This window comes from Aulostomus chinensis, chromosome 7 (genome assembly GCF_037954235.1).
Source record: "Aulostomus chinensis isolate RoL2024-O1b breed Wild chromosome 7, RoL_Achi_v1.0, whole genome shotgun sequence".
NCBI lineage: Eukaryota > Metazoa > Chordata > Actinopteri > Syngnathiformes > Aulostomidae > Aulostomus > Aulostomus chinensis.
In genome coordinates, this window is record NC_141326.1 from 703,605 (window position 1) to 718,248 (window position 14,644).

The 14,644-nt window shown below is 46.1% G+C and overlaps 1 protein-coding gene across 7 annotated transcripts in view; it reads left to right on the forward strand.

Annotated features, from left to right (window-relative positions):
* The window catches only part of ripor1 (RHO family interacting cell polarization regulator 1), a 76,980-nt gene that overhangs the window by 56,242 nt on the left and 6,094 nt on the right, over positions 1-14,644 (forward strand). For 6 of the 7 annotated variants that reach the window (XM_086208001.1, XM_086208005.1, XM_086208006.1 and 3 more), the window contains 12 exons: positions 21-84; positions 566-609; positions 852-977; positions 1,063-1,211; positions 1,293-1,425; positions 1,967-2,083; positions 3,427-3,552; positions 4,747-4,859; positions 6,174-6,855; positions 7,459-7,595; positions 11,422-11,551; positions 12,041-12,176. In XM_086208001.1, the coding sequence (XP_086064127.1) occupies positions 21-84; positions 566-609; positions 852-977; positions 1,063-1,211; positions 1,293-1,425; positions 1,967-2,083; positions 3,427-3,552; positions 4,747-4,859; positions 6,174-6,855; positions 7,459-7,595; positions 11,422-11,551; positions 12,041-12,176 (1,957 nt within the window). The remainder of the gene's footprint in view (positions 1-20; positions 85-565; positions 610-851; positions 978-1,062; positions 1,212-1,292; positions 1,426-1,966; positions 2,084-3,426; positions 3,553-4,746; positions 4,860-6,173; positions 6,856-7,458; positions 7,596-11,421; positions 11,552-12,040; positions 12,177-14,644) is intronic. The other variant, XM_086208003.1, reaches the window with a different exon arrangement.

A 14,644-nucleotide genomic window follows, 5' to 3' on the forward strand; every position in this document is an offset into this window, starting at 1 on the left:
CTCTCTTATTCTTTCTTCAGAACATGTGTGTGTTGGAGAGTGAGTTGGAGAACCAGTTGGGGGAGTTCCACATCAAGATGAAGGGTAGGAACAAGCCCCACTCCTCACCTTGACCTCCTTTTCTTCTATTTTCCTCCTGTCATTCCATTCTTGAAGTAGCAATTGTGTTGTCATGACCAGGCAAGCACTGGAGGCCATATGCTCAGTGTAAGAACTTATAGGCAGGGGTCCAAATATCCTGGATTAATATTGCAGTCGTATGAATAGTACTGCAGAGGAAGAAGAACCAACTGCAACAAGGGATGTGAGTCTGATTCACACGTTATTGATCCGTTCATGATGACAGCCCCGTTCGATCTGTGTTTGGTCCATTTTGATTAAAAGTTGCCCTGTTAAGAATGTCTCATCATTGTTGTGAATAATGATGTATTATTTCTGAAGACATTTCATGTAAATGTAGTAGTAATCATGATAATAGTCATAGTGGTGACGATGCAGGTCTTTCTCAAAAGCCATGAGTGGATCTGATCTATGAGAATCAGGTGGGTGCCTGCTTGTTTTTCAGGTCTGGCTGGATTTGCTCGGTTGTGTGCTGGTGACCAGTATGAGGTTAGTGGTTCTTCTCCAGACTCGTACCAAGACACACAAGTCACAATCCTAGCAGAAGAGAGAAAAGAATAAAGAGAAACTAAGGAAGTTACTGCTGTATGCACAGTACACACACGCGCGCGCACACACACACACACACACACACACACACACACACACACACACAGTACTGCTTCAGGAGAGTGTGTGTGTGTGTGTGTGTGTGTGTGTGTGTGTGTGTGTGTGTGTGTGGGCATGCTCAGATCTTTATGAAGTATGGTCGTCAGCGGTGGAAGTTACGAGGCAGAATCGAGATGAACGCCAAGCAGGTGTGGGACAGCGAGGAGATGGTCTTCCTGCCTCTTATCAGTGACTTGCTGTCCGTCAAGGTCAGTCACCTCTTTCATCTTTGGATGGTGTGAGCATTCAGCAGCATCCAGATGATTGACAGGGGACCTACACTCTGTCTCCTAGGTGACGGAGCTGAAGAGTTTAGCCAATCATGTGGTTGTTGGGAGTGTTTCCTGTGAGGCGAAGGACCTGTTTGCTGCTCTGCCCCAGACAGTTGCTGTGGATATCAATGACCTGGGGACTATTAAATTAAGCCTAGAGGTCACCTGGAGGTCAGCTGAGTCAACTATGGCATCGGTCTCACGGTCACTTCAGTGAAGAGGCTAACGACAACATCATGTGTCTTCTGCTAGTCCGTTTGATAAAGAAGACCAAGGATCGGTGGCAGGAACCATCAACAAGGCTCCGACCGTCAGCAAGCGGTTCTCGGCCATCTTCAACCAGAGTCCCCCCGACACGCCGTCTCTACGGGAACAAGCCTTCTATGTGAGTCGCTCACCACACTCGTAGGTGATGTCATGTGAGCAGCAGGTCACTCTGTGATTACAGCATGATGTGCTTCTAATAATTGCCTCGAAAGTTTGAGGGCTCACGTTGAGACACTGACAGGTTGGATTCTCAACCTTCGTTCTTGTTCCAATTTAAGGGGAACGTTGCTGCACCCATGGCCCAGTGGCAGTTAGCCTTTGTGGCTCCAGAGGGAGCCTAGTCTTTGCCCCAGTAGCTTCATCCTTCCTGGATGTGAATATTGGTCACATGATCAACCTGGAACATGTGAGTCATTCTTCACCTCCATCACCATTCTCGCTCAGCTGTGAGGGCCACTTTAGCGGACTCACCCGTCAGGAGGAGGTGATGATGAGCGAAGAAGACCCCTCCGTCCTGACAGGCTCCCGCTCATACGTTCTATTCCTGTCTGGCTGAGGAAACTTCCTCATCTCAACTCAGTCCAGTGTCTGTCTGACTTCTCTGCAGCAGTCAGGTCCGCTTGTCACTAATGGTTCTGTCCCCTCTGTCCCACCTGGAGTCTCTGCCACGGAGTCTTACCAGGCGGCAGCACTGCCCACTGCTGGACATCTTCAGAGACACTCTAAACCAGAGCTGTTCCTGCAGTGACAGGTCCCCTCCGGTACAACCCGCCGCTGTAAGTCACTGTGCAGTAGAACCCCAGAGAAGCTACAGTAGGACTTCTTCTGATACTGACATTAATAATCATGTAGAACCTTAGAACCTCCTCATAACACCTCATTAGTCTGCAGTGACCTTAGACTGATTGAGTTCATCCTTCCGGGAACTAGTCAGAACTTTTCAACACCCCTGATGTGGAGTGGTGACTCCTGTAGAACCTAGGACCGTACATTAGTGTAATAATCCCCTTAGAACAGTGTGGAACCTCAGTTTTCTTCTTCAGGAATGTCCACCGGCCACAGTTGTGACCAAACATCCAGAGGCTTTCATGCTGTTCTTCTGTGCATGTGTGGAACCAGCATGTTTGTCAAAGGAGTATCAGTGTAGAGCAGGCACCACCAAATGGTGGACGGCCATAGTAAAAAGATCAATCATTCCAGTATGCGCAGCTGATCTCGTGAATACGGCAGGAGCGTCATCAAGAGCCAAGCCAATCAAATTGATCGTTAACCTTTCAGCACCAGGGAATAGAGAGAGAGAGGAGATGAGAGAAAAGGACCTGCTCAAAAATGAGACAAGTAGACGGTGAAAACCGACCTTTCACCGACGCATAGACGGACTGATTCATGCTGGCTTCGCCCACAGCCAGTAGGAAACCTTTGTGTCTCAGGTGCTGTCAAACTGTGGCGTTAACACACCTGGCAACGTTGAGCGTTGAGACCAAACACAGGAGGTTTGAGGAAAGGAACCCGCAGATGTCCACAGTGAGGCCGAGTAGAATGATGGGACTGGAAGCCCAGTAGGACAGGTGGACCCTGAGAACAGGACTGGAGTCTACTGGGTCTCATTCAAGTGCCCCACCAGTTCAGACCTACCAGTGTGTTAACAGTGTATTACTTTGATAACACTTGAAATCTGACAGTAAAGGACAGGGAGGTGTACGTACGTTGCTGGTTTCCCTGTCATCAGGGTTGCCCACCCACTAACCCACGATTGCAAGTGACAATGTGAGACCCGGAGGTTTGCTGGGAGGAGGTTTTAGGAACTGGACATCTCTGAATTTGAACTGAACACCGCTGGTATCGATGATAAGCTCCCCTCACACAGGCCTGATGGAGAAAACATCATATGACTCTGTGGTCTTCACCTGATGTACAGCCACGTCACATACAGGTGGTGAGTGTTCTCTAGCACCACCTGGGGGAGGCAGCAGTCGTCTGCTCCTTCCCCTCACTGTGCAGACCCCCCCCCCCCCCCAACACCCACACACACGGCAACATTGCAGGAGGTCCCACTTCTCATCCTTTCAACAACCTGATGTCCACCTGAACGTACATGTGTGTCCTGCCGCCCCTCTAGAACATGCTGCGGCGCCACGAGGAGCTGGAGACCGGAACAGCCTGGTCAAACTCATCAGAGTCTTCGGATGATTCGTCCAGTCCTCAGCTGCCTGCAGGAGGCCTGCACAAGTCGACACACCACACGGTAACACACAACACAGTCCCACTCCTCCCAACCTGTGCTGGGTTTCTGTGTGGCGTGGAGGTGAAGGTGAAGCTCTTGAGCTGTGGTCATGGCTCACAGGTTGGTCTCTGTCAGGGATCTAACTTGACCTCAAGGACTCTTCCTCCATCTCTCCTTCATCTGTGGACACACAGCTGGGACACTGAAGGTGGGATCCCAGCAGCAGGTGGAGGTGCTGCAGGGGTGCTGGTGGAGCTGGACGAGTTCTCTGCTCCCACTACGGCTCCAAGGCTCCGGTGATTAGTTCAGTGTCTTGTTGGATTCAGGTTCAGCCGGGGGGAGCAGCCCCCCCCACTCACATCTTTACGTTGGACCTCTGCCAGCTCCGACTTTCTTTTCTCCTCTTTCAACCAGGCAGAGTTTCAAGTCCTTGGCTCGTGTTGTGTGAGGGTGCTGGGGCTCAGATCACCACTCCAGCCATTACAATGCAAAACTACTGATTTTTTTTTTATATACATGTTTATTTATTTGGAAATGACAAACATTGACAATACAATATGCATTTCACATTATTAGGCCACAATGATCTTTCATTTCCAGTTTACATGTTTATACAAAAATACAAACATTCCCAACCCACCCCCAACCACGCCAATACTAAAATAAAGGGGGGGGGGAACTAGGGACAGAAGGAGAAAGTAGGAAAGAGAAAGAGAGAGGGGGGAGAGGGTCAATCAGCTAATCAGTAGGCAGGGTTTGTAGGGAATTGAAGTATTTTATGAAAGGGTTCCATTTTCGGAAAAACTTGCTACAGGACCCTTTTACTGTTAAGTTTATTTTTTCCAATTTAATGAAGGACATGACATCTCTGAGCCACAGCGACGTGGACGGAGGTTTAGGAGACTTCCATGACAGCAGAATACGGCGTCTAGCCAGAAGGGAAGTGAAGGCCAACACTTGCATCTGCAAGGGGGTTAAAACTACTGATTTTACTGACATTGAAGATGTTTTTATTGAGGATTTGAGTTCATTGACTCGTGGTTGTAAACTGTTGCTGCTCTCAAACATTATTTATTTATTTTTAGAACTTCAAGTAGTTCTCTGCCCTTGTGAGTGGTTTTATTATTATTATGATGAACAATCATCATCTGAAGAGAGGTAGAACCTGAGCAGAGACACTGTTCCGCCCCAGACTGATCCAGACTGTGTGTGCAGGTGACAGTGAAGATGACGCCGGAACTGCAGCTGGCAGCAGCAGGATATTCCTCCCAGCAGCCGGACAAGAGCTCCTGTCCATCATCTCCGAGACACCAGGCAGACAACAGCAGGTAGGACGTCATCTGGTCTGCTAGTCAAGGTGGGTGGACTCAGGTGGCTGTCCCTCCTCAAGCTGGGTGGACTTGCTTCAGGGGAGACAATTCCCATTTTTGATTTGGGCCAGTCGGCTGTCACACCAAACATTTTAAACAAACATCATGTGATCAGAGCAGAGGGGGCGGGGGTTCCACAAGCACGCGATGACTTTGTGTGTGGACATGGTCTGAGTTTGTCCTCCACGCGGCTTCAAATCACAGGTGAATACTTCTGTCAGGGCTTTTTAACTTCTGTGATGGATCATGATGGAAATGATGGAAATGACCTGATCACCTTCTGCTCCCGGAACTCCTGCGACTGGACCCACACCTTCTGTTCCACTGTCCTTATAAACATGCAGACCTCTCCTCTCCTCCTCCTCCTCTCATCCTCCCCTCCTCTCCTCCTCCTCCTCTCATCCTCTCATCCTCTCCTCTTCTCATCCTCTCCTCCTTTCATCCTCTCATCCTCTCCTCCTCCCTCCTCTCCTCCTCCCTCCTCTCCTCCTCCTCTCATCCTCCCCTCCTCCTCCGAAGGCCGTCAGGGTCAGAGGAGGGCCTGGAGACGTCTCACCCTTGACGACTCCTCCTGCCACCTCTCAGCTGGAACATCTCAGACATCAAATCCAGACTGAGAGTCTGGGCTCTCCTCTCTAGATCTCGCCTACACACATCAGGTGCCTGATACTGGCAGGCGCCAGGAGGGCGCCAGCAGCGGCAGGTGAACTCCCAGCATGTTGGAGATACGGATGATGAAGTGGTGAATTTGTTTGTAGTGAGTTATTATTGTTCCACCAACACTTTTGAAAATCGATATATTGATACAAAACAGATCAATAACCTCATCAGAGCTTCTTCCCTGTGACTTCCTCTGCTGGTCAGAGAGCTCGTTAGAACATTAGAGAACTGTCCGCGTCACCTTCATCATCCTGTAGTTTTAGTCTGTAAAATCACACACAGACTCCAGGCCTCGTCACCCGTCCTACTGGGCGTGAGCCAGAGGAACCAGGGAAACACTGACACTCTTGAACTTGGACCTGGACGTTTGAGATGTGGTACATCTGTATTTATTTATAAGACTGTCGGAGCGAGAACCCTCCCTGTAGAAGCCACGCCTCCTTTAATCGTAGAACGTCTCGACGGCCTGCAGACGAGAAACTTTCTGGCCACAAAGCAGTCAAACCAGATGTGAGAAAGCACCATTTTAACATGTTTCTGAATGGTTCCTGTTTTTGTGTGTCGTGATGTGTGCCTTTGATCCTGATGATGAATGAATGAATGAATCGACAGGGGAGTGGAGAAGGGCCCAGCCACGGTGAAACCTGAGGGTGAGGAGGAGGATTCAGGCAAGCAGTCTCCCTCAGCAACAGTAACCGGGGGGATGACCAACAGCAGCACCTCCCGCCGCTACTCGCGCTCACTTAGCCACATCAGTGAAAGCAGTGCTGATGGCGTGGTGTTGATTGACAGGTCAGCCAGACAATCGGGGGAGGAGACGTCTGTGGCATCGGGGATCTCCATCAGTGACATCCAGATGGAGATGGCCAACAAAAGCCTGGACCCATCCAGTTCTGGTGACCCAGAGGTGGATATGTCAGAGGCAAGGTCAGGGGTCATTCGGACTGATGATGTCACAGATCAACAGTCAATCACAGAGCAGCAGGAGCCCATCAGCAGTGTCCTCACCTCCTTCAGCCCCAAGACTGAAAGAGCGGACACCAACACACTCTCACCCGTGAACCCACACTCACACCAGCAGTGTAACGCACTGTCAGACAACGGGGATGTGACATATGTGGCCCGCCGGGTGTCGGTGGAGGAGGACTCATCAGACAGAGGTGGCAGACTGGAGGACAGCGGGCTGGAGGACGCCCTGGCAGCTGTTGTGTCCTCTCTGGACGACTACAGAGGACAGTTCCCCGAGTTACAGCTGCTGGAACAAGAGCTGAAGCTGCTGCAAGTGACTCTAAAGGTGAGGAAGGAGCACAAGGAAGATCCTCTCTGGAACTTCTTACCGTCTCAGTTGAGCCAGTGCACTGACAGGAAGCCAGAGCTGATGGCCGATTGTGACCCTCCGACAGATCCACCAGGCCGAGTAGGCTTCACTTCCTGTCTGGTCGGACTCGGAAGCCTTCAGTCGTGCACGCGGCCTCCATGAAGTGTGTTTTAATGCCTTCATTGATCACTGATCTCTTGATATCTGCCAAATATATGACACAAGAAGATACAGGAGTATTTTTTAGACAAAGTGACAAAACATAAGGCGTCGCGCGCCTGCCAAGATTGTCAACGGCCAAAAATCCAAACGAGATGAAGGATGATGTCACTCATTTTTGCCTTCTATAGAGACATCGTAGGGTTAATGGAGACATGTAGCACACGGGTGGAGAGCCGCTGGCGCCCTCCTCTCACCTTGATATCAGCTGACCTTTGACACTTGTGTTTTTCCACAAGTCAAAGACTGTGTGATGGAAGTAAAAGTATGAGTTCAGGAGTGGAAACAAGCAGGTGGTGGGGAGGGCGGTGACGTGTGTGACCTGATGATGTGTGTGTGTGTGTGTGTGTGTGTGTGTAGGGTGGAAGGCACAGTCCATCTCCTAGCGTGTTCAGCCTGACGGTGGAAACGGCTCTGGGCAGCTTTGATTTCCTCAACGCGTCTGACTGGGAGGAAGAGGAGGAGGAGGGGGTGGTGAGGAAGAGCCGGACTGGCAGGTCAGTGCTGACCACTGAAACACAACAACAGCTTTCACCCGTGGTTGAGGTCCAGTGTCCCATCCAAGAGAATCAGCAAGGGTGGAGAGGATGGGACTCCTGCTGATGAATGTAGAAATACTGCAATAAAATTCCTCACAGTTCTTTGTAGTATTGTTAGGGTTTGTGGTGGAAGATGAGGGAGACCCAAATGCAGACAGTGTTGAAGGGTGGTGCACAAAAGAGGTTTATTGTTAAGCTGAGGCTGGAGACGTGACGTGACGTGAGGCCGGAGACGTGACGTGACGTGAGGCCGGAGACGTGACGTGACGTGAGGCTGGAGACGTGACGTGACGTGAGGCTGGAGACTTGACGTGACGTGAGGCCGGAGACGTGACGTGACGTGAGGCTGGAGACGTGACGTGACGTGAGGCCGGAGACGTGACGTGACGTGAGGCTGGAGACTTGACGTGACGTGAGGCCGGAGACGTGACGTGACGTGAGGCTGGAGACTTGACGTGATGTGAGGCCGGAGACTTGACGTGACGTGAGGCCGGAGACGTGACGTGACGTGAGGCCGAAGACGTGACGTGACGTGAGGCTGGAGACTTGACGTGACGTGAGGCCGGAGACTTGACGTGAGGCTGGAGACGTGATGTGAGGCTGGAGACGTAACGTGACGTGAGGCCGGAGACTTGACGTGACGTGAGGCCGGAGACTTGACGTGACGTGAGGCCGGAGACTTGACGTGAGGCTGGAGACGTGACGTGAGGCTGGAGACGTAACGTGACGTGAGGCCGGAGACTTGACGTGACGTGAGGCCGGAGACTTGACGTGACGTGAGGCCGGAGACTTGACTGGTGACTGGTGACTGGTGAACTTGAGACCAGACCGTGAACAGAACAAGCACAAGACATCAAAACTAACCACGGCCCATCAACCTAACAGGGAAAACACCAAGGTTAAACACAAGGAGGTAAACGGGGTGCAGGTGGTGCAATCAACCAGGTGACACACATGAGGTAATCACAGGACGGAGGTCAGGAAGACAGGACATGACTACAAAATAAAAGACAGGGATCGTGACAAGTATTAATTATTCATTGCAGTATCTGCTCATTTATGTCTTTTTTCAAATACTCGACCCCTGTGTTGCCAAATGGGGTGATTTACCTCCCATTTAGCCTTGTTTAGCTCACCGTTTGGTTGTTAATTCAACAGCTTCACAGTTGGTGGACTGGTTCTCTAGCAACACTAGCAAACCCTGCAGGACTTCCTGAAGTAGTCCCCCCCCCCCCCCCCCCCCCGAAAAAATAGAAGTCTGGTTCTTCCACTGCTGAAGCACAAGCGTCCTCTGACATTCTGTGTTTGGTGTCCTTATGTAATGTTGTTGACAGAAAGCCTGGAAAAAATGTGAAAGTATTGTGCCAATAATAAGACGAGAACTGCAGTGCACAGCTACTGGTGCGAGACAACAATTACACAATACTACCTGTAGGGTTTTTGTGGAACAAAAGCGTTTCCCATCTCCTTTGTTCTAGATTTATTTTAAAACAGAGCCTAGAAACTGGTGATGGGTTCAGGGTGAAGCTGAAGGACACGTGACCAGGGTCTCAGCCTGGACCGCCCACTCACCACTTTATGATCACCAGGATAGGACTGGGAACAACTTGTTAGTGGGTCAACACCACACCACAACAGTAACACAACACTGTAACAGTTACAACATACAGTAGTACAACAACACTAACAACACAACACTGGAACAGTTACAACATAGTACCACAACAGTAACACAACACTGTAACAGTTACAACATACAGTAGTACAACAACACTAACAACACAACACTGGAACAGTTACAACATAGTACCACAACAGTAACACAACACTGTAACAGTTACAACACACAGTAGTACCACAACACTAACAACACAACACTGTAACAGTTACAACATACAGTAGTACAACAACACTAACAACACAACACTGGAACAGTTACAACATAGTACCACAACAGTAACACAACACTGTAACAGTTACAACATACAGTAGTACCACAACACTAACAACACAACACTGTAACAGTTACAACATACAGTAGTACAACAACACTAACAACACAACACTGGAACAGTTACAACATACAGTAGTACCACAACACTAACAACACAACACTGTAACAGTTACAACATACAGTAGTACAACAACACTAACAACACAACACTGGAACAGTTACAACATAGTACCACAACAGTAACACAACACTGTAACAGTTACAACATACAGTAGTACCTCAACACTAACAACACAACACTGTAACAGTTACAACATACAGTAGTACAACAACACTAACAACACAACACTGGAACAGTTACAACATACAGTAGTACCACAACACTAACAACACAACACTGGAACAGTTACAACATACAGTAGTACCACAACACTAACAACACAACACTGGAACAGTTACAACATAGTACCACAACACTAATAACACAACACTGGAACAGTTACAACATAGTACCGGTTACGGGCGGCATGGCTCAGGGGTAGAGTGTCCGTCTCGCAAACCAGAGGGTCGCTGGTTCGATCCCCGACCCCGGTGACCATGTCCAAGTGTCCTTGAGCAAGATACTGAACCCATAATTGCTCCTGATGAGCAGGTTGGCGCCTTGCACGGCAGCTCCACCATCAGTGAGTGAGTGTTTGTGTGAACGGGTGAATGAGACGACACTGTAAAGCGCTTTGAGTGCTGCTAAGGTAGAAAAGCGCTCTATAAAATTGAGTCCATTTACCACAACACTAAACAACACAAGAATACAACACTTCCTATATTACACTAGTGAACTAACAAATAAAAAGCTTGGAATATCATCCATCATCCATCCATCATCCCTCCATCATCCCTCCATCATCCCTCCCTCCCTCCATCATCCCTCCATCATCCCTCCATCATCCCTCCCTCCCTCCATCTTCCCCCTCTTCTCCTGTTGAGGGTGGTGGGGGTGGAGCCTATCCCAGCAGCCTTCCCCCTGGACAGGTCACCAGTCCATGGCAGGGCCAACACATAGAGACAGACAACCATTGGCTCTCCCAGCCACGCCTACGGTCAATTTAGAGTCTGGATTAACCTGGTCCCTCTTGATGTCTTTGGACTGTGGAGGAAGCTGGAGTACCAGAGAGAACCCAGCAGGAACAGGGAGAACATGGAGACTCACCCAGAAAGACCCCGTGCTGCAGCCGGGGCTCCACCCACAACCTTCTTGCTGCTCACTCCACTGAAACACAAAAACTAAACTGTCAACACATCATCATGACCTGTGTTGCACAGTGAAAGACATGTCTCTTTATACAAGCTCAAACGTAAACGCTATCTTTAACATGGATGTCATGGGTGTTACATAACCAGGATGTACGACATCAGTCTCAGTCACCCTGTCCAGCCGCTTCCATCACTTTAAACAAATAACAGTCACCGACCTACAAACTCAGATACAAAGTCGATGAAAGTAACCTTCAGGTAGTCTGATGTGTGATGTTTTATCTTTTAATTTAGCATTTTGCTGCCATCTAGTGAGTGAAGGTGGAACTTCCACTGTGCAGTTTGACTACTTTGTTTCTTTCATGTCACAAGCTGTTAGCCAGAACCTGTCTCTCAGTATTCCCTCTGTCACTGTAGACAGTTCACACAGTTGTGGAGCATTTTCACTAACATCAGTTTCTACTGAACATTCTTCCTCTGGGGTCACAGAGGTCAGCCAGAGGTCAGCCAGAGGTGGTAGCCTCTGCTGAGAAATGCTTCGAATGTTACCCTCTTAATCAAGGTCTCCCCTTTGTGCAGGTCTCTGCTGGACAGAGGCCAGGACAGTTCCTCCTCCCCCACCTCAGCCGCCTCACCCCTCACCACAGGCTGCTCTACTCTAGACTGCTCCCTGGTGGTCCATCTGAAGAACTGCAGTGCACAGCTGCTGGTGAGAGACAACAATTACACGTAATTACAGTTGTCAGAGTTCTGAGGGCTGAACCAGGCTGGGTTGTGTCTTCCACAATGAGGTGGCAGTGCTTCAGTTGACCATAGGGTTATGTTGTATGGCAACATCCTTTATTAAGATCAATGATAGACAGCATGACGAAGAAGGAAGCTAATCATTGCCCCCACTACATTTGTAGGAAATCACAGGTCAAAGTAATCAATTCGTGGTGGAGGTTGTATGTCAACAAGTGGTTCCATTCCAGCACCAGTTGGTTCCATCTCAGCTAGCAGCACCACTCAGTGAAGAGAAGCCGCTCTGCATATTTGTTCTGGAGATACAACTGTAGTACTCAGTAGTTGTACTGTAGTTACAGCAGTCATAGTTGTGCTGATGCCTGGTGTTTATAGAGATGTTCCTGATTAGTGAGCAAATTGTCGCCTTGAGTCGGAGATGAATGTGCACTGATGGTCCCCTTCATGTCTCCAGCACCTGGGGATGTTTGGTCCTCTGAGGTGTGGAGAGATGTACGCCCTCGATCGGCTGCTGAGAGAAGCGCAAGTCCTCCAGATCATCCGCCGCGTCGCCAAGGAAGACCCTCGGCGCATCAAACGCCCTGATGAAGGTACGACTCTTCTTCACAATGCTGCTCCTGCTGTCAATACTACACACTACACAGCCAATTATTTACATATATATGTGTGTGTGTGTATATATACTGTATATATGTGTGTGAATATACTGTATATATGTGTGTGAATATACTGTATATATGTGTGTGTGTGTGTATACTGTATATATGTGTGTGTGTGTGAATATACTGTATATATGTGTGTGCGTGAATATATACTGTATATATGTGTGTGTGTGTATATGTACTGTATATATGTGTGTGTGTGTGTATATATACTGTATATATGTGTGTGTGTGTGTGAATATACTGTATATATGTGTGTGTGTATATATACTGTATATATGTGTGTGAATATACTGTATATGTGTGTGTGTGTATATATACTGTATATATGTGTGTGTGTGTGAATATACTGTATATATGTGTGTGTGTGTGTATACTGTATATATGTGTGTGAATATACTGTATATGTGTGTGTGTATATATACTATATATATGTGTGTGTGTGAATATACTGTATATATGTGTGTGTATATATACTGTATATATGTGTGTGAATATACTGTATGTATGTGTGTGTGTATATATACTGTATATATGTGTGTGAATATACTGTATATATGTGTGTGTGTGTGAATATACTGTATATATGTGTGTGTGTATATATACTGTATATATGTGTGTGTGAATATACTGTATATATGTGTGTGTTTGTGTATATATACTGTATATATGTGTGTGGGTGAATATACTGTATATATGTGTGTGTGTGAATATACTGTATATATGTGTGTGTGTGTGTATATATGCTGTATATATGTGTGTGTGTGAATATAATGTATATATGTGTGTGTGTATACTGTATATATGTGTGTGAATATACTGTATATATGTGTGTGTGTACTGTATATATGTGTGTGAATATACTGTATATATGTGTGTGAATATACTGTATATATGTGTGTGTGTGTGTGTATATATACTGTATATATGTGTGTGTGTGTGTGAATATACTGTATATATGTGTGTGTGTGTGTGTATATATACTGTATATATGTGTGTGAATATACTGTATATATGTGTGTGTGTGTGTTTGTGTATATATACTGTATATATGTGTGTGTGAATATACTGTATATATGTGTGTGTGTGTGTGTATATATACTGTATATATATGTGTGAATATACTGTGTATATGTGTGTGTGTATATATACTGTATATATGTGTGTGTGTGTATACTGTATATATGTGTGTGAATATACTGTGTATATGTGTGTGTGTGTGTATACTGTATATATGTGTGTGTGTGTGTGTGTGAATATACTGTATATATGTGTGTGCGTGTATATATACTGTATATGTGTGTGTGTGTGTATATGTACTGTATATATGTGTGTGTGTGAATATACTGTATATATGTGTGTGTGTGTGTATATATACTGTATATATGTGTGTGTGTGAATATACTGTATATATGTGTGTGTGTATACTGTATATATGTGTGTGAATATACTGTATATGTGTGTGTGTGTACTGTATATATGTGTGTGAATATACTGTATATATGTGTGTGTGTGTATACTGTATATATGTGTGTGAATATACTGTATATATGTGTGTGAATATACTGTATATGTGTGTGTGTGTGTATATATACTGTATATATGTGTGTGTGTGTGTGAATATACTGTATATATGTGTGTGTGTGTGTATATATACTGTATATATGTGTGTGTGTGTGTGTGTGTGAGTATACTGTATATATGTGTGTGTGTGTGTGTGAATATACTGTATATATGTGTGTGTGTGTGTGTGTGTGTATATATACTGTATATATGTGTGTGTGTGTGTGTGTGTATATGTACTGTATATATGTGTGTGTGTGTGTGAATATACTGTATATATGTGTGTGTGTGAATATACTGTATATATGTGTGTGTGTATATATATACTGTATATATGTGTGTGTGTGAATATACTGTATATATGTGTGTGTATACTGTATATATGTGTGTGAATATACTGTATATATGTGTGTGTGTGTATATATACTGTATATATGTGTGTGTGTGTATATATACTGTATATATGTGTGTGTGTGTGTGAATATACTGTATATATGTGTGTGTGTGAGTATACTATATTTATGTGTGTGTGTGTGTATACTCTATATATGTGTTTGTGTGAATATACTGTATATATGTGTGTGTGTGTGTGTATACTGTATATATGTGTGTCTGTGTGTGTGTGTATACTGTATATGTGTGTGTGTGTGTGTGTGTGTGTGTGTGTATACATATATACGGATTTGTTTTATATATATAATATATATTGGACAATGCATATCAATGAACATCAGTATAAATTAGTGCTGTCAGGCGATTAAAATAATTAATCTAATTAATTACAGGATTTGTTATTTATTAATAATCAAATTAATTGCATTTTTAGTTCATGA